Consider the following 20,234-nt stretch of genomic DNA (forward strand, 5'->3'; position numbering starts at 1 on the left):
CAATGTTCCCGAGGTCATGGTCACAATGTTTCCGAGGTCACAGTCACAATGTTCCCGAGGTCACAGTCATAATGTTTCCGAGGTCACAGTCACAATGTTCCCGAGGTCACAGTCACAATGTTCCCGAGGTCACAGTCACAATGTTTCCGAGGTCAGAGTCACAATGTTCCCGAGGTCACAGTCACAATGTTTCCGAGGTCACAGTCACAATGTTCCCGAGGTCACAGCCACAATGTTTCCGAGGTCAGAGTCACAATGTTCCCGAGGTCACAGCCACAATGTTTCCGAGGTCACAGTCACAATGTTCCCGAGGTCACAGCCACAATGTTTCCGAGGTCATGGTCACAATGTTCCCGAGGTCACGGTCACAATGTTCCCGAGGTCACGGTCACAATGTTTCCGAGGTCACAGTCACAATGTTTCCGAGGTCAGAGTCACAATGTTCCCGAGGTCACAGTCACAATGTTTCCGAGGTCACAGTCACAATGTTCCCGAGGTCACGGTCACAATGTTTCCGAAGTCACAGTCACAATGCTCCTGAGGTCATTCCGTTCAGGCAGGTTAAAATCAGCACAAGGTTTCAGCCTGCGAATATCAGTCGGTGCAGGTGTGAATGAGTTCTAATATGTGAACAAAGTAAAGTGTATCATTTGAAATATTGTTTACGAACTAGACAGTTTACATTAAAGTCAAATATAGGAAGATTTATTAAAGCAAGAGAGTATAAAGGAACATCAATAGACAACTTGATTGCTGGCAGACTTTATGTTGATGTCACCTTGCTAATAGTTTTATGATCAGTTTGCCAGATGTCACATAGGTTTTAGAATTACTGGATGACAAAGCAACATCACAACAAATACAATAAAGTCATGTAGTATTATCAGCAGCACAGTGCCAGACTGTGCATTATTAACTTACACTTCAGCACATGGGCGACTGCCCAGGCAAAATGCAGCAGAATGCAGGACATCTTATTCCAGTTCTTGAAACGCTGGAGTCAAAAGGATTTCTCAAGTCTTTACTGCAACAGTCTTGCTAAAACAAGAGCGATTAAATTCAGAACCACAGGATTCAAAGGCAATATATTGTAGGTTAGACTGCAGTTTCCAAACCTGATGCAACAAAAAGGTGTCGAGCATTGGAAGTGCAGTGATTACCGGAATAGTCAAACAGTGATGGATAATTACAATAATCATCCTCTGCCCAATATGTCTGCATCACCTTCCTGGAGTTTGGAACAGAGACAGACCTTTGTTGACGGGACCTATAGATGTTATTTGTGTAGGTGGAATTCTGAGGAGGAGCCAGTGGGGTGAATTCTGATACACGGTCCTTCTTGGATTGCCTAAGGATATCCTACAACCAAACAAAAGCAATTATTAGTTTGAGGAACAAAATTAGAACAAATTAACTATTGGGATTTCCGCGATTTACAGTCATAGATTATGTAATTGTGGGTGTTTTGAGAAGTTGTGTTCAGATTGGGGGAAGGGTAGATCATGGAATTGTGAGTGTATTGCAGAAGGGGAGATTGTGGATCAACTGGGGAACAGGAGGGCTAGTGTAAGTGAAATGCTCCTTGAAGAGCCGAAGACCCGGGGTGGTGGGGGGGGGGGGGGGGATTTTCCTGGCCTGTTCGCTAACTCTCGCAATAGGGCCATAACAAGATTTGTGCAGGGGAGATCACAGAATGACCGGCGACGTAATCCGGTTCATGCCCTGCGAGGACGTGAACCTGATTCACATGGATTTCCATAATTTTAGCGCCTGGGGTGTGATTCTCCCCAAAGATTTCTAAGTTAATTTGTGACTGTTTTTTCTAGGGGTTTCTCGCCACTATTCAATGACACATAGTCACTTGTTTGGGCCCTGGGGAGTTTCTCACCGGTTGAGCCCACACTTAGAATTTTTTTTTTAGCACTGGGGAGCTGAACTCCAACATCAAGCTGCTATTTTGAAAGAGTGCCCTGATCTCTAAGTGAGCTTGTGGGTCCCCACACCCCCACCCATGGGCAATGTCACCCTCCATACACATGGGCACTACCCCACACCCCCCAAGTGAGGACACCCCACAATGGGGTCCCTGGGGACCCCCTCTTCAAGCCCCCAAGTCCCCTTCCAGCATCCCCTCCCTTCCAGGTCCCCCACCCATCACCCTTCCAACCTCCCAGAGGCCCCTACTTACCTGCCCTGCACACCCCACCCTTCAAAGCCCCCTCCATCCTCACTTCATGGGCATAGCTCCCCTCAGCCCGTGGTCCTTGGCAGTACCACCCAGGCACTCGGGCACCCTTGCACTGCCAGCCTGGCACCCAGGCAGTGCTGCTGCTGGCTTGGCAGTGCCATCCAGGCACCTTTGCAGTGCCAGGGTGGCAACTGGGCAGTGCCGAGGTGCCCACGCTCCAGGGGGAGAACCAAAGATCCACCCTGGACTCACCCTGACCACCAGGGGTCTCCAATAGTCCGGGAGATCCTCCGGGTGCCGTTCCGCCTGGTCCATGTTTGTGTGGACGAGCACGGATTGGCGCCCGGCTGCAGCCTCTCTGGAGAGGCCGGAGAATCGAGGGAGATGGGTGGATCACACGCAGGTAGGTCTGAAGTACGTTTACGACCTACTTCAGCGAGCAGCGTTTGGTCTCGCTCATTTGTGGCAGTGTTCCGACTCCGACGTCTCGCAGGACTTTGGTGAATCTCTTGAGGCGTGGAGGCTGTTGGGAAGCTCGCTGGAGACCTCGCCCGGGATTCTCCGGCCACGTTGTGCTCTCGCTTGAGTGCAACACGGCAAGAGAATCACGCCCCATATCTTTCAGGGAAATCATATACTCCCCCCTCCGTGACTCAGGCCAGTGGGAATCACAATTTATCGAGATGACCATGCCGGGGGTGTGGAATCCAGTGTAGCCCCTGGGTGGTCAGGGACATGGCAGGGCAGCCTCCTGACACCCAGGTAGTGCCAGGGTTAGGGTTGGTATGCTATGGGTGGAGCCTCCAGGGAACCCCATAGGGGGTGTTCTCACTAGCCCTGAGACCGACGATGCTGGTGGTGGGATTGAAACTTACAAGATACTGCGTGGCCTGGATTGAGTGGACATGGAGAGGATGTTTCAACTTTTAGGAAAAACTAGAAGCAGAGGACACAATCTCAGACTAAAGAATGATCCTTTAAAACAGAAATGAGGAGGAATTTCTTCAGCCAAAGGGTGGTGAATCTGTGGAACTCTTTGCCGCAGAAGGCTGTGGAGGCCAAATCACGGAGTGTCTTTAAGACAGAGATCGATAGGTTCTTGATTAATAAGGTGATCAGGGGTTATGGGGCGAAGGCAGGAGAATGGGGATGAGACAAATCAGCCATGATTGAATGGCGGAGCAGACTCGATGGGCCGAGTGGCCTAATTCAGCTCCTATGTCTTATGGTCTTATGGGATGGGGGGGGGTGGGGGTGTTACTGAAGCCCAAATGCCAGCCATGGTGGTGGGTTGGGGGTGTCTTGATTTTTACGTTGAGATTGGGGTGTCCTTCCATTTCTGCAGGGCCGGGTTTGGCGGCTTTATGAGGCACCGCCCGCCAGTGTTGCAACACAAAACACACTCCACCTTCATTTTGACAAAGTGTCAGAGGATCTGGAGAGAAAACATGGCTCTTTCTCTGGGGTTTTCAGTCAGAACCTGACACTTTGCCAATTTGGGGGAAAATTCTGTCCCTGATCTCTGAAAGCTCCAACAGCTGGGAACGCTGATGGTTGCTGTCTCTCCTCCTCCTCATTCTCAATACTTCTTGCTTACCAGTTGGTGGTAAGGGCTGGTCATTATGTTGAAAAAGTTGTAGCGCATCTTGCAACCAATGCAAAAGTGTGTCACAATGCTCCCCTAAGCAGTGCAGACAGAATAATCACTGCTTGAGCACACTAATTCTTTGCTTGATGTCCCTTGTGGCAGCTAGGGTCTCATTGAGGGCCCTTCTGTCTGTGCCTGGGTTCCTGGCATGAGTTGTTAGCTATTTCCAGAGTCTACATACCTATTCGCCCAATAGCAAGGCTGCAACCTGGAGGTCTGGTTTGAATAAAGGTGAAGTGGAGAACTGGTACAGGATGGAAGTTGAGACTATTGCTCTGACAGGGGCAGAGAATTCTCTCTGCCAACAGGGAAGGAAATGTAAGTGTCCCTCCTGGTATAGAGTCTCTGAGACCTCCCGTCCTGGGATATTTGGCTGATGTCACTTGCTGTAGCTTGAAAGCTGTCTCAGCATAAAGGTTAAGGGCCATGATAATCTTGACAAGGTACCTCAGACATTCCTCCTCAGTAAGGTTAGTGTAGAAGAAATGCTCCCTGAAGATAGATTATGAGCTCAGTGCACTTCCCCCTCCCTCTTGCTCTTTGCTATCTTCCCCCAGCAACCAAAAGCCAAACTTTTTCTGAGGCAGTTAACAGCAGACAAGTGAATATTTGAGAGTCAAAAATACACAAAGAAAGGACTCTGAAGCTAATAAGTTAACCAGCAACTTGTTTCACGTGATGTCTTTAACTATTACTGGTGAATGGGCCTTTCTTCTGCTTACTGCCACTTTGCGTTATATAAATTTGGCACATTGTGAGTAAAATGCTGGAATAATGGATCAATAATGGAAAACAGAGAGCAGGAAGAAGTACAGGATCCTAATTTGAAACTAGAGTGGAGATAGAAAATCAGTCATCGTCTTATATACACACACACAGTTTATAGATTTAAATTACCTGGTATATAAACCCTGTAGATTAAATGTACTTGGTTATATATACCCTAAAGATGGAAAGTGCCCAAATATACACTACTGATCACAAGAACCCTCCATATATCTACTGATTAAATGTGTAGTGTTTACCACTGTATACTTGAATAAGTGTTGTTGCGTATATACTCTCAAATTAAAATGCCGACAACAACTGGCTCATTTCTAAAATTGGTTCCACTTTTTGATTACTGTTGACAAAGATCAATCAAGACAAAACCCCATGAGTCACTAGATGTGCTCAGATGCCAGATGTCAGGGAGAGAGGCAGACAGGAGTGGACCTGTAGGAGATGCCAGCTTGAGGAGCGGGTTCCACATCACTTACCTTTGGGGATGGAGGCAGAGAGGAGTGTACCTGCAGGAGAAACACACACAGTGGAGCAGATAAATACAACCCGAGGAGTAACTTACCTTTGGGGAGGAAGGTGGACCTTTGGGAGGAACATTGACTGGAGGGCATTCAGCTGTGTCTGAAGTTTGAAAGAAAAGTGAACAGGGACATCACAGGAAAGTGGCTGGTTGGTTAGTCACAGCTCTTCATGTGTGTGTATGTATATGAAGTGCTGGAAATTAGATAAATGTACATTTTTAAATAACTTTTAAATGCCTACGTTATAAAGAATGACGAAGCACGAGCAGAAGGGAAGTGAGAGGCTGGTGAGTTTACTGTTTAATTTTATTTAAGTGGTGGAGGTTTATTGTATAACTAAGGTTGAAATCGTAAGTGATAGTGAGGAGAGGTATTAATTTTTTTAAAATTCACAGCATAATTAATTAGTTGACTAAAACGCAATATGGAGCTGGGCAGAGGGTGTATTGCAGCTAGAGGCCAAGCTATGGACACTGCAATGTCCATACAGTCGCCTGATCTGTTCCATGGTCAGGGACGGGAGGGTGTGACAGTGATTGAGGCAGGTGTGGCAATCAAGAAAGCTGCAGTGGAGAAGCCGCAATCCTTGTAACTGTGCAATGAGTTTGAGGTTCTTGCAGTTTGTATAGATGAGAGCAGGGGCTGCAAGATAGATGAGCGAACTGACCACGGCAAGGGAAGGAATTATGTGAGAGGACACGTAGTAAATCAAAGGGAAACAATAAGGTAATAGAACAGAGCAGCAATTTACCAGAGTGTGGCAGTAAGAGACGGAGGAACAAACTTCAGAGTGCACCAGAGATTGCAAAACGGTAAAAAGACAGAGTTAAAGGCTCTACATTTGAATGTGAGCAACATTTGTAACAACATAGATTAAATGTTAGGACAGATAGACAAGGCTGGGGCTTCAATACTGAAGAGTATTTAACATTTTGAAAAAACAATAAACTAGAAAAAGGTGGTGGGGTAGCTCTGTTCATTAAGGATCTCGTTATACAGTGAATCGGTTCATGTAGAGATGAGGAATAAGAAAGGAAAGAGGCCACTTGTGGGATTATTTTATAGGCTCCTCGAACAGTAGTTGCTTGTAGGATGGAGTATAGAGGAAGAAATGGGACATGTAAGAAAGATATCAAAATAATCATGGATGACTTTACATGTTGATTAATTGAATCAGATTGGCAAAGGTAGCCTGGAAAACAAGTTCATACAGTGTATCTGGGATAATTTCTTAGAGCAGTACATTCTACAGCCAATTCTACAGCAAGCTATTCGACACCTGGTAATGTGCAATGAGGCAGAATTAATCAATGAAGATTGGAGAGTGGCGAATGTTGTGCCCTTGTTTAAGAAGGGCAGCAGGGAAAAGCCTGGGAACTACATAACGGTGAGCCTAACGTCTGTAGTAGGTAAGTTGCTAGAAGGTATTCTGAGAGACAGGATCTACAAGCATTTAGAGAGGCAAGGACTGATTCGGGGCAGTCAGCATGGCTTTGTGCGTGGAAAATCATGTCTCACAAATTTGATTGAGTTTTTTGAGGGGGTGACCAAGAAGGTAGATGAGGGCAGTGCAGTAGACGTTGTCTACATGGACTTTAGCAAAGCCTTTGACAAGGTACCGCATGGTAGGTTGTTGCAGAAGGTTAAAGCTCACGGGATCCAGGGTGAGGTTGCCAATTGGATTCAAAATTGGCTGGATGACAGAAGACAGAGGGTGGCTGTAGAGGGTTGTTTTTCAAACTGGAGGCCTGTGACCAGTGGTGTGCCTCAGGGATCGGTGCTGGGTCCACTGTTATTTGTGATTTATATTAATGATTTGGATGAGAATTTAGGAGGCATGGTTAGTAAGTTTGCAGATGACACCAAGATTGGTGGCACAGTGGATAGTGAAGAAGGTTATCTAGGATTGCAACGGGATCTTGATCAATTAGGCCAGTGGGCCGACGAATGGCAGATGGAGTTTAATTTAGATAAATGTGAGGTGATGCATTTTGGCAGATCGAATCAGGCCAGGACCTACTCAGTTAATGGTATGGCGTTGGGGAGAGTTATAGAACAAAGAGATCTAGGAGTACAGGTTCATAGCTCCTTGAAGGTGGAGTCGCAGGTGGACAGGGTGGCGAAGAAGGCATTCGGCATGCTTGGTTTCATTGGTCAGAACATTGAATACAGGAGTTGGGACGTCTTGTTGAAGTTGTACAAGACATTGGTACGGCCACACTTGGAATACTGTGTGCAGTTCTGGTCACCCTATTATAGAAAGGATATTATTAAACTAGAAAGAGTGCAGAAAAGATTTACTAGGATGTTGCCGGGACTTGATGGTTTGAGTTATAAGGAGAGGCTGGATAGACTGGGACTTTTTTCCCTGGAGCGTAGGAGGCTTAGGGGTGATCTTATAGAGGTCTATAAAATAATGAGGGGCATAGATAAGGTAGATAGTCAACATCTTTTCCCAAAGGTAGGGGAGTCTAAAACTAGAGGGCATAGGTTTAAGGTGAGAGGGGAGAGATTCAGAAGGGCCCAGAGGGGCAATTTCTTCACTCAGAGGGTAGTGAGTGTCTGGAATGGGCTGCCAGAGGTAGTGGTAGAGGCGGGTATAATTGTGTCTTTTAAAAAGCATTTAGATAGTTACATGGGTAAGATGGGTATAGAGGGTTATGGGCCAAGTGCGGGCAACTGGGACTAGCTTAATGGTAAAAACTGGGCGGCATGGACTGGTTGGGCCGAAGGGCCTGTTTCCATGCTGTAAACCTCTATGATTCTATGATAACCTCAGGATAAAAGAACGCCCAGAATACAGGAATCATAACGTGATAGAATTTCATATTCGGATTGAATGGAAAAGTGTGAGTCCGAGACTGTTGATTTAACCTGAAATGCGGGCAATTATAAAGGTATGAAAGCAGAGCTAACTAAAGTGAACTGGGCAACTAGGTTAAAGATTTTAAGAACTAGCAAAGGATGACTAAAGAAAATTAAAGGTGAAAGGGAGTAATTTAAAATAATCACCATCAGCAGGGAAGATGGTCTGCATCCTAGGGTCTTAAAAGAAGTGTCCACAGAAACAGTAAAGGCCATTGGTTATCACTTTCAAAATTCTAGAAGGGTAAGAGCAGATTGGAAAATAGCAAAAGATGCTAGATGAGGGAAAGATGTTGTATACATGGAATTCAGTAAAGCCTTTGACAAGATACCTCATGGTAGACTGGTACAGAAGGTGAAGTCACATGGGATCAGAGGAGAGCTGGCAAGTTGGATACAGAACTGGTTTGGGCACAGAAGACAGAGGGTAGCAGTAGAAGGGTTCTTTTCTGAATAGAAGACCGTGACTCGTGGCATTCCACAGGGATCAGTTCTGGGACCTTTTGGTGTTCGTAATGTACACAAATGATTTGGAAGAAAATGTAGCTGATCTGATTAATAAGTTCACAGACGGCACAAAAATTGGTGAGAGTTGCGGATTGTGAAGAGGATTGTCAGAGGATACAGCAAGATATAAACTGGTTGGAGTCTTGGGCGGAGAAGTGGCAGATGGAGTTTAATCCGGACAAGTGTGAGGTAATGCACTTTGGAAGGTCCAATGCATGTAGGAATTACACAGTAAATGGTAGAACTCTTGCGAGTACTGACAGGCAGAGAGATCTGGGTGTGCATATCCACTGATCACTGAAAGTGACAACGCATGTGGATAAGGTGGTCAAGAAGGCATTCAGCATGCTGGCCTTCATCGGTCAGGGCATTGAATATAAAAATTGGCAAGTCATGTTGCAGCTGTACAGGACCTTAGTTAGGCCTCATTTTGGAATATTGTGTACAATTCTGGCCGCCACACAAGGAGGATGTGAATGCTTTGGAGAGGGTACAGAAGCAGGTTACTAGGATGTTGCCTGGTATGGAGGGCATTAGCTGTAAGAGGTTGGATAAACTCGGTCTGTTCTCACTGGAACAACAGAGGTTGAGAGACGACCTGATAGAGGTCTACAAGATTATGAGTGGCATGGACAGAGTGGATAGTCAGATGCTCTTTCCTAGGGTAGGAGAGTCAAGTACTAGGGGATACAGGTTTAAAGTGCGTGGGGAAAAATTTAGAACAGATGTGCGAGGCAAGTCTTTTTACACAGAGGGTTGTAAATACATGGAACGCATTGCCGAGGGAGGTGGTGGGAGCAGGTACGATTGCGGCATTTAAGGGGCATCTGGACAAATATATGAATAGGTGGGAATGGAAGGATAAGCATTCGATAAGCGCATACAGTTTTAGTTTAGGCAGGTACCATAGTCGGCGCAGGCTTGGAGGGCCGAATGGCCTGTTCCTGTGCTGTATTACTCTTTGTTATACCTTTATTCAAGAAAGGAAGGAGACAGGAAACAGGAAAGTGTAGGCTGGTTAGCTTAGAGCTCAAAGCTTTTGTTTGCTCCACTTGTTCTATGTAGGACATCCGGGACCACCATCTGTGCAGGAAGTGTCTCCAGCTACAGCTCCTGGATGCCCGGGTTTCGGAGATGGAGAAGAGGCCGGGAACACTGTGGAGCATCCACGAGGTGCAGATTGCCATGGATAGCACGTATAGAGGGATGGTCACACCGCAGGCTCAGGCTCCACAGGCAGGAAAGGAATGGATGACTACCAGAAAGAGCTAAGCAGGCAGTGCAGGAATCTCCTGTGACCATTCACTACAAAACTGATATACCACTTTGGATACCGTTGAGGGGAATGACCTCTCAGGAGAAAGCAGCAACAGCCAAATTTGTTGCACCACGGTTGGTTCTGCTGCAGAGGGAGAAATAAAAGAGCGGGAATACAATAGTTATAGGGGATTCTATTGTAAGGGTGATCGATTGGCATTTCTGTGGCTGCAACTGAGACTCCAGAATGGTATGTTGCCTCCCTGTTGCTAGGGTCAAGGATGTCTCGGAGCGGTTATGGGACATTCTGAAGGGGGAGGGTGAACAGCCAGTGGTCGTGGTACACGTTGGTACCAACAATGCAGGTAAAAAAAAGGGAAGAGGTCCCAACAGAAGAATACAGGGAGTTAAGAAGAAAGTTGAGAAATTGGACCTCAAAGGCAGTGATTTCAGGATTACTACCATTGCCAAGTGCCAGTCAGAGTAGAAATAACAGGATATATCGAATGACTACGTGGTTGAAGAGGTGTAAGGGGGAGGGTTTCAGATTCCTGGGGCATTGGGGCTGGTTCTAGGGGAGGCGGGATCTGTATAAACTTGACGGGTTACACCTGGACAGGACTGGGACTAATGTCCTGGAAGGGGGGTGGAGGGGGTGAGAGAGGAGAGAAGGGGGGTCTACTTGCGAGAGCAGTTGGGGAGGGTTTAACCAAATATGGCAGGGGGATGGAATCTATGTAAGGAATCAGATCAGGGAGAATCAAGAACAAGAGAAAAAGACAACATGGAGAATAAGAAAAGTAATAGGCAGAGAAATCAAGGACCTGTATCAGATAATAACACTGTAAAAAATAGTAGGAAGGGACAAGGAACGTTAAAAGGACTAGCCTTAAGGTTTTGTACCTGAATGCATGCAGCATTTGAAATAAAATGGATGAATTAGTTGCACAGATAGATGTAAAGGGTATGATATCGTTGGGATTACGGAGACGTGGCTCCAAGGTGACCAAGGATGGGAACTAAACATTAAGGCTATTCAGTTTTTAGGTAGGACAGACAGAAAGGAAAAGGTGGTGGAGTTGCATTGTTGATTAAAGAAGATATTGATGGACTTCCGGGTGCGGCGATGACCAGCTGAGTCGCACGTTTCGGCAGCTCCCGGTGAAACGGACTTTTGGGCTCTTGATAGGAGCCCCAACGGCAATTTTGACGGCTAAAAACACTGTGCGGTAAACCAGAAGGGAATCCCCCCTGGATACGGATGAAAAAAGGAGGAGAAAGTGGCCGGATTGCAGTGGATCCTTTAGAACAGCGGCAAGGAAGGCAAGCAAAAACCAAGATGGCGTCGGAAGGTGGCAGTTTAACATGGGGCCCTGAACAACAAGAGTTCTTGAAATGCTGTGTGGAAGAGCTCAAAAAGGAAATGAAGAAAGAGCTGTTGGCCCCGATACTACAGGCGATCGAAGGGCTAAAGGAGGAACAAAAGACCCAGGAGCGGGAGCTTCGGGTCGTTAAGGCAAAGGCAGCCGAGAATGAGGACGACATACAGGGCCTGGTGGTGAAGACGGAGACGCATGAGGCACATCAGAAACGATGTGTGGAAAGGTTGGAGGCACTGGAGAACAACGCAAGGAGGAACAACCTGAGGATTCTTGGTCTTCCTGAAGGTGCGGAGGGAGCGGACGTCGGGGCATATGTGAGCACGATGCTGCACTCGTTAATGGGAGCGGAGGCCCCGGCGGGTCCGTTGGAGGTGGAGGGAGCATGCCGAGTGATGGCGCGAGGACCGAGAGCAGGAGAAATTCCCAGAGCCATAGTGGTGAGATTTCTCCGTTTTAAAGATAGAGAAATGGTCCTTAGATGGGCAAAGAAAACTCGGAGCAGTAAATGGGAGAAGGCGGTGATCCGCGTTTATCAAGACTGGAGTGCGGAGGTGGCTAGAAGGAGGGCGAGCTTTAATCGGGCCAAGGCGGTGCTTCATAAAAAGAAGATAAAATTTGGAATGCTGCAACCGGCAAGACTGTGGGTCACATATCGAGGGAGGCACCACTACTTTGAGACGGCGGATGAAGCGTGGACTTTTATTGTGGAAGAAAATCTGGAATGAGCGGGTTATTAAAAAGAACGTTTGAACAAAGTGGTGGGGCGAATGTAGGGGGCGAAGAGGGGGGTTAAAAAGGGGGGAAAGAGGAGTTTTATGTACTAATCCTGCGATGTGGTAACTTTTCTCTCTTCCACAGGTGGTGATGGGGGGAGGAGGGGAGGTGGAGGAGATGGGGCGTTGGCCATTGGGGGCGGGGCCAAGGGAGAAGCGCGGGCTTGGTTCCCGCGCTATGATAATCATGGCGGGAATAGAGAAGCAGGAAGGAGGGGGCGTCGCACGGTGCGAGCCGAGGTCACGGGGGGAAGCCGAGGTCGGCCAGAGTTTGCTGACTTCTGGGAGCAACATGGGGGGAGTAATTACGCTAGCAGGGGATCTAGCGGGGGGGGGGGGGTGGGAGGGGGGAATTACTGGGTTGCTGCTGCTGGGGAGAGGGGGGAGCTGGTATGGGAGGGGATGGGCGGGGGGGCACCGCCTGGGGGAGATACAGCTGCGTGGGAACCGGGTGAGGAGCTGGAAAAAGGGGATGGCTAATCGACAAGGGGGGGGGGGGTAGGAAGCCCCCCAACCCGGCTGATCACGTGGAACGTGAGAGGGCTGAACGGGCCGATAAAGAGGGCACGGGTACTCGCACACCTTAAGAAACTTAAGGCAGATGTGGTTATGTTACAGGAAACGCACCTGAAACTGATAGACCAGGTTAGGCTACGCAAAGGATGGGTGGGGCAGGTGTTCCATTCGGGGCTAGATGCGAAAAACAGGGGGGTGGCTATATTAGTGGGGAAGCGGGTAATGTTCGAGGCAAAGACTATAGTGGCGGATAACGGGGGTAGATATGTGATGGTGAGTGGCAGATTGCAAGGGGAGGCGGTGGTTCTAGTGAACGTATATGCCCCGAACTGGGATGATGCCAATTTTATGAGGCGGATGCTAGGACGCATTCCGGACCTAGAGATGGGAAAGCTGATAATGGGGGGAGATTTTAATACGGTGTTGGAACCAGGGCTGGATAGGTCGAAGTCCAGGACTGGAAGGAGGCCGGCAGCAGCCAAGGTACTTAAAGATTTTATGGAGCAGATGGGAGGTGTAGACCCGTGGAGATTTAGCAGACCTAGGAGTAAGGAGTTCTCATTTTTCTCCTATGTCCATAAAGTCTACTCGCGAATAGACTTTTTTGTGCTGGGAAGGGCGTTGATCCCGAAGGTGAGGGGAACGGAGTATACGGCTATAGCCATTTCGGATCACGCTCCACACTGGGTAGACTTGGAGATAGGGGAGGAAACAGGAGGGCGCCCACCCTGGAGAATGGACATGGGACTAATGGCAGATGAGGGGGTGTGTCTAAGGGTGAGGGGGTGCATTGAAAAGTACTTGGAACTCAATGATAATGGGGAGGTCCAGGTGGGAGTGGTCTGGGAGGCGTTGAAGGCGGTGGTTAGAGGGGAGCTGATATCAATAAGGGCACATAAAGGGAAGCGGGAGAGTAAGGAACGGGAGCGGTTGCTGCAAGAACTTTTGAGGGTGGACAGACAATATGCGGAAGCACTGGAGGAGGGACTGTACAGGGAAAGGCATTGTAGAATTCTACATGTAGGATTTGACTTGCTGACTACGGGCACTGCAGAGGCACAATGGAGGAAGGCACAGGGTGTACAGTACGAATATGGGGAGAAGGCGAGCAGGTTGCTGGCACACCAATTGAGGAAAAGGAGAGCAGCGAGGGAAATAGGGGGAGTGAGGGATGAGGAAGGAGAGATGGAGCGGGGAGCGGAGAGAGTGAATGGAGTGTTCAAGACATTTTATAAAAAATTATATGAAGCTCAACCCCCGGATGGGAGGGAGAGAATGATGGGCTTCTTGGATCGGCTGGAATTTCCCAAGGTGGAAGAGCAGGAAAGGGTGGGACTGGGAGCACAGATCGAGGTAGAAGAAGTGGTGAAAGGAATTAGGAGCATGCAGGCGGGAAAGGCCCCGGGACCGGATGGATTCCCAGTCGAATTCTATAGAAAATATGTGGACTTGCTCGCCCCGGTATTGACGAGGACCTTTAATGAGGCAAAGGAAAGGGGACAACTGCCCCCGACTATGTCTGAAGCAACGATATCGCTTCTCTTAAAGAAGGAAAAGGACCCGCTACAATGCGGGTCCTATAGACCTATTTCCCTCCTAAATGTAGATGCCAAGATCCTGGCCAAGGTAATGGCAATGAGAATAGAGGAATGTGTCCCGGGGGGTGGTCCACGAGGACCAAACTGGGTTTGTGAAGGGGAGACAGCTGAACACGAATATACGGAGGCTGTTAGGGGTAATGATGATGGCCCCACCAGAGGGGGAAACGGAGATAGTAGTGGCGATGGATGCGGAGAAAGCATTTGATAGAGTGGAGTGGGATTATTTGTGGGAGGTGTTGAGGAGATTTGGTTTTGGAGAGGGGTATGTTAGATGGGTGCAGCTGTTGTATAGGGCCCCGATGGCGAGCGTGGTCACGAATGGACGGGGATCTGCATATTTTCGGCTCCATAGAGGGACAAGGCAGGGATGCCCTCTGTCCCCATTATTGTTTGCACTGGCGATTGAGCCCCTGGCGATAGCGTTGAGGGGTTCCAAGAAGTGGAGGGGAGTACTTAGAGGAGGAGAAGAACACCGGGTATCTTTGTATGCGGACGATTTGCTACTATACGTGGCAGACCCGGCGGAGGGGATGCCAGAAATAATGCGGATACTTGGGGAGTTTGGGGATTTCTCAGGGTATAAATTGAACATGGGGAAAAGTGAGTTGTTTGTGGTGCATCCAGGGGAGCAGAGTAGAGAAATAGAGGACCTACCATTGAGGAAGGTAACAAGGGACTTTCGTTACCTGGGGATCCAGATAGCCAAGAATTGGGGCACATTGCATAGGTTAAATTTAACGCGGTTGGTGGAACAAATGGAGGAGGATTTCAAGAGATGGGATATGGTATCCCTGTCACTGGCAGGGAGGGTGCAGGCGGTTAAGATGGTGGTCCTCCCGAGATTCCTCTTTGTGTTTCAGTGCCTCCCGGTGGTGATCACGAAGGCTTTTTTTAAAAGGATTGAAAAGAGCATCATGGGTTTTGTGTGGGCCAGGAAGACCCCGAGAGTGAGGAAGGGATTCTTACAGCGTAGTAGGGATAGGGGGGGGCTGGCACTACCGAGCCTAAGTGAGTATTATTGGGCCGCTAATATTTCAATGGTGAGTAAGTGGATGGGAGAGGAGGAGGGAGCGGCGTGGAAGAGATTAGAGAGGGCGTCCTGTAGGGGGACTAGCCTACAGGCTATGGTGACAGCCCCATTGCCGTTCTCACCGAGGAACTACACCACAAGCCCGGTGATGGTGGCTACACTGAAGATTTGGGGACAGTGGAGACGGCATTGGGGAAAGACTGGAGCCTTGGGGGGGTCCCCGATAAGAAACAACCATAGGTTTGCCCCGGGGGGAATGGATGGGGGATATGGAATGTGGCAAAGAGGAGGAATAACGCAACTGAAAGATCTGTTTGTGGATGGGAAGTTCGCGAGTCTGGGAGCGCTGACCGAGAAATATGGGTTGCCCCAAGGGAATGCATTCAGGTATATGCAACTGAGGGCTTTTGCGAGGCAACAGGTGAGGGAATTCCCGCAGCTCCCGACACAAGAGGTGCAGGACAGAGTGATCTCAAAGACATGGGTGGGGGATGGTAAGGTGTCAGATATATATAGGGAAATGAGGGACGAAGGGGAGACTATGGTAGATGAACTAAAAGGGAAATGGAAAGAAGAGCTGGGGGAGGAGATCGAGGAGGGGCTGTGGACAGATGCCCTAAGCAGGGTAAACTCGTCGTCCTCGTGTGCCAGGCTAAGCCTGATTCAGTTTAAGGTATTACACAGGGCGCATATGACTGGAGCACGGCTCAGTAAATTTTTTGGGGTGGAGGATAGGTGTGCGAGGTGCTCGAGAAGCCCAGCGAATCATACCCATATGTTTTGGTCATGCCCGGCACTACAGGGGTTTTGGATGGGAGTGACAAAGGTGCTTTCAAAAGTAGTGGTGGTCCGGGTCGAACCAAGCTGGGGATTGGCTATATTTGGGGTTGCACAAGAGCCGGGAGTGCAGGAGGCGAGAGAGGCCGATGTTTTGGCCTTTGCGTCCCTAGTAGCCCGGCGCAGGATATTGTTAATGTGGAAAGAAGCCAAGCCCCCGGGGGTGGAGACCTGGATAAATGACATGGCAGGGTTTATAAAGCTAGAGCGGATTAAGTTCGTTCTAAGGGGGTCGGCTCAAGGGTTCACCAGGCGGTGGCAACCGTTCGTCGAATACCTCGCAAGAAGATAGATGGAATGGAAAAAAGAAGGCAGCAGCAGCAGCCCAGGATCGGGGGGGGGGGGGGGGGGGGGGGGGGGGGGGGGGGGAGGAACCAGAAGGACTCTCAGGGTTGTTAATATATACTGTATAGTATGTATAGGTCGTTGCTACAGGTAATTATATATTGGACTGTTAAATTATATTTTTGGAGAGTGTTACTTGTGACAAGGCAGTTGCCAATTAGGGTTAGTTTTCATTTTTGTTATTTATTATTTATTCATTTTTTGTTTATAAAATAGGTCATTGTTATTTGTGTTGTTATAATATTGTGTAAAGGATGCACAATGTACTGTGTTGGTTGACCAAAAATTTTCAATAAAATATTTATTTTAAAAAAAGAAGATATTGATACAATATTGAGGAAAGATATTAGTACAGATGATGTGGAATCTGTATGGGTGGAGTTAAGAAACATCAAGTGAAAAGAACATTCGTAGGGGCGGTACAGACCACCAAACTGCAGTGGTAATGTTGGGAATAGCATTAGACAGGAAATCAGAGATGCATATGATAAAGTACCATCTGTGATTGTGGGTGACTAATCTGCATACAGATTGGGTGAGTCAAATTAGTCACAGTGATATAGAGGATGAATTTCTGGAGTGTATACAAGATAGTTTTCTGGACCAGTACGTTGAGGAACCAAGAGAACAGGCCATCTTGGACTGGGCGTTGTGCAACGAGAAAGGATTAGTTGGCAGTTTAGTTGTGAGAACCCTTGGGATGAGTGATTATAATATGAGAGAATTCTTTATCAAGGCGGATAGTGAGGTAGTTGATTCTGAGATCAGTGTCCTGAACTTCAATAAAGATAACTATGATGGTATGAGGTATGAGCTGGCTATGACGGACTGGGAAACATTACTGAAAGGAAGGACAGCAGACAGGCAATGGCAGCATTCAAGGAATGAATAGGTGAACTCCAAACGCAGTTTTTTCCTATTTGGCGCAACAGTAGACAAGGAACTGTGGCCAAACCATGGCTTACAGGGGAAATCAGAGACAGTATTAGATTCAAAGAAGAGGCATACAAATTAACAAGAAAAAGCAATAGACCTTAGGATTGGGAATAGTTTAAAATTCAGCAAAGGAATACCAAGAGATTGATTAAGAACGGGAAAATACAATATGAAAGCAAGCTAGCTGGGAACATAAAAACGGACTGTAAAAGTTACTATAGTATGTGAAGGGAAAAAGGTTGATTAAAAACTAATGTAGGCCCCTTACAGTCAGAAACGGGGGAATTCACAACAGGGAACAAAGAAATAGCTGAGGAACTAAATTCGTACTTTGCTTCTGTCTTCACAAAGGAAGACATAAATAATGTACCGGAAGTTCTGAGAAACACAAGTTTCAGTGAGGAGCTGAAGGAAATTAGTGTTAGTAAAGAAATAGTTTGGGGGAAATTAATGAGATTGAAGGCAGGTAAATCTCCAGGGCTTGATAATCTTCATCCCAGAGTACTTACGGGAATGGCCCTAGAAATAGTAGATTCATTGGTAGTAATTTTCCAAAATTCTTTGGACTCTGCATTGGTTCCAGATTGAAGGGTAGCGAATATAACCCCGCTATTCAAAAAGGGAGTTAGAGAGATAACAGGAAACTATAGACCAGTGAGCCTGGGTCAGGAGTAGAGACATTGCTAGAGTCCATTATCAAGGATTTCATCGCACAGCATTTGGAAAGCAGTGATATAATTAGACAAAATCAGCATGGATTTACAAAAGGGTAATCATACTTGACAAATCTACTGGAATTATTTGACGATGTAACTAGTAGATTTGACCACAGGTGGATGTGGTTTATTTAGACTTTCAGAAGGCTTTCGACAGGGTCTCACATAGCAGATTACTATGTAAAGTTCAAGTGTATGGGATTACGGGTAGTGTCTTGAGATCGATGGAAAGCTGGTTGGCAGACGTGAAGCTAAATTTTGGAATAAATGGGTCTTTTTCCCATTAGCAGGCAGTGACTATTGGGGTACCGCAGGGATCTGTGCTCGGACCCCAACTGTTCGCATTATATATTAATGATTTGGACAAGGGAACTAAATGTATTGGGCTGGATTCTCCAATTGCCGATGCTGAAATCGTGTTCTGCGATCGGCCGGAGAATCGTTTCGGCTGGAATCGGGAGCGGCGCCGTTTTCGCGATGCTCCGCCCCCTCAAAAATGGCGTACACATGGAGTACACCGCACGTCGCCGGGACGGCCTCAGGACGTTACTTGAGGCCCTCCCCCGATGGGCCGAATCCCGTGCCCACACCGTTCAAGGATCTTGCATGGCGGCTGCGTACGGAGTCCAGTGCCGCCAGTCGGGGGGAGTCATTCCACTGGCAGGGGGACTTCGGCCGGTTCTGGGGATCTAATGGGGGTTGGCGAAGCTGGCTACAAGGGGGAAGTTTTTGGCAGGGCGGGTCGGCCACCGCCGTGCGCATGCGCGGCCATGGAACCGGCCATTCTCTGGCCGTATCCGCAGGAAAAGCCAGGGGGCTTTATGCTGCGCTGCTGCTAGCCTCCCATCAGGCGGAGCATCGATATGGGGGCGGCGCCGACCTTCTGGTCGTAAGACCAGACGGATCATGCTGACAAGGCTGCAGGATCGGAGAATGAAGCCCCTTATCTCCAAATTTGCAGATGATACAAAGTTGGGTGGGAGGAGGATGCAAAGATAGTTCAGCGGGATTTGGACAGGCTGAGTGAGTGGGCAGATGCATGGCATCTGCAGTATAATGTGGCTAAATGTGAAGTTATCCACTTCAGTAGCAAAAATAGGAAGGCAGATTATTATTTGAAAGGGTGTAAATTGAGAGAGGTGGATACTCAGCGACACCTTGGTGTCCTCATGCCTCAGTCACTGAAAGCAAGCGCGCAGGTAAAAAGGCAAATGGTATGTTGGCCTTCATAGCGAGAGGATTTGAGTATAGGAATAGAGGTGTTTTGCTCCAATTGTATGGGGCATTGCTGAGGCCACACCTGTAGTGTTGTATGCAGGAAGGATGTTCTTGCTCAGGAGGGAGTGCAGTGAAGGTTTACCAGGCCGATTCCAGGGATGGCAAGACTGTCATATAATGAGAGACCAAATCGGTTAGGATTATATTGATTGGAGTTTAGAAGAGTGAGAGGGGATCTCAGAAAATTCTAAAATTCTAACAGGATTAGAGAGGGTACATTCAGAAAGAATGTTCCCTATGGTGGGGGGATCCAGAACTAGGGGTCATAGTTTGAGGATAAGGGTAAACCTTTTAGGACTGAGGTGAAGAGAAATGTCTTCGCCCAGAGAGTGGTGAATCTGTGAAATTCACTACCACAGAAAGTAGTTGAGGCCAAAACGTTGTGTAACTTCAATAAGAAATTAGATATAGATCTTGGGGCTAAAGGGACCAGCCATGATCATAATGAATGGGGGGGCAGGCTCGACGAGCCGTATGGCCTCCTCCTGCTTCTATTTTCTATGTATGTTTCTATGCAACATCTGTCAAAGGGAAATTGCTAGATTCTATTATTAAGGATAGCAATTTACTTAGAAAATCATAAGGAAAGGTCAACGCGGTTTTGAGAAAGGAAAACCATCTTTAACTATTAGAGTTCTTCAAGCAAGATCGATACAGGGGAACCTGCATATGAGTTCCGAAGAAGAGTCAAATTGGACTTGAAACTCGCTCTCCACAGGTGCTGCCAGACATGCGGAATTTTTCCAGTACTTTCTGCTTTTTAAAATGTTCTAACCTGTGGATTTGTTGTACATGGATTTCCAAGAGGCATTCGATAAGGTTACTATCAATAACAGCAAGTGATGTAGAGGGTAAGATTAAGACCTGAATAAAGTATGGTTATCTATCAGGAGGCAGAGAATAGGGAATATGTTTTGGGCTGGCAATCTGTAACTGATGGAGTTCCACAGGAATCAAAGCTGGGACTTCACCTATTTACAATCTATATCAATGACTTGGATTAAGGGACAAATGTATGGGAGCTAAATTTGCTGATGACACCAAGATAGGT

At 47.5% G+C, this 20,234-nt stretch overlaps 1 protein-coding gene across 4 annotated transcripts in view; it reads right to left on the minus strand.

Annotated features, from left to right (window-relative positions):
• Positions 1-683: 683 nt before the first annotated feature.
• Positions 684-20,234, minus strand: part of LOC140391478 (phospholipid-transporting ATPase IH-like) — an 81,548-nt gene continuing 61,997 nt past the window's right edge. For all 4 annotated transcript variants that reach the window (XM_072475980.1, XM_072475981.1, XM_072475982.1 and 1 more), the window contains one exon: positions 684-1,359. In XM_072475980.1, the coding sequence (XP_072332081.1) occupies positions 1,096-1,359 (264 nt within the window). In that variant the 3' untranslated portion in view covers positions 684-1,095. The remainder of the gene's footprint in view (positions 1,360-20,234) is intronic.

Source organism: Scyliorhinus torazame, chromosome 15, assembly GCF_047496885.1.
Source record: "Scyliorhinus torazame isolate Kashiwa2021f chromosome 15, sScyTor2.1, whole genome shotgun sequence".
NCBI classification, from domain to species: domain Eukaryota; kingdom Metazoa; phylum Chordata; class Chondrichthyes; order Carcharhiniformes; family Scyliorhinidae; genus Scyliorhinus; species Scyliorhinus torazame.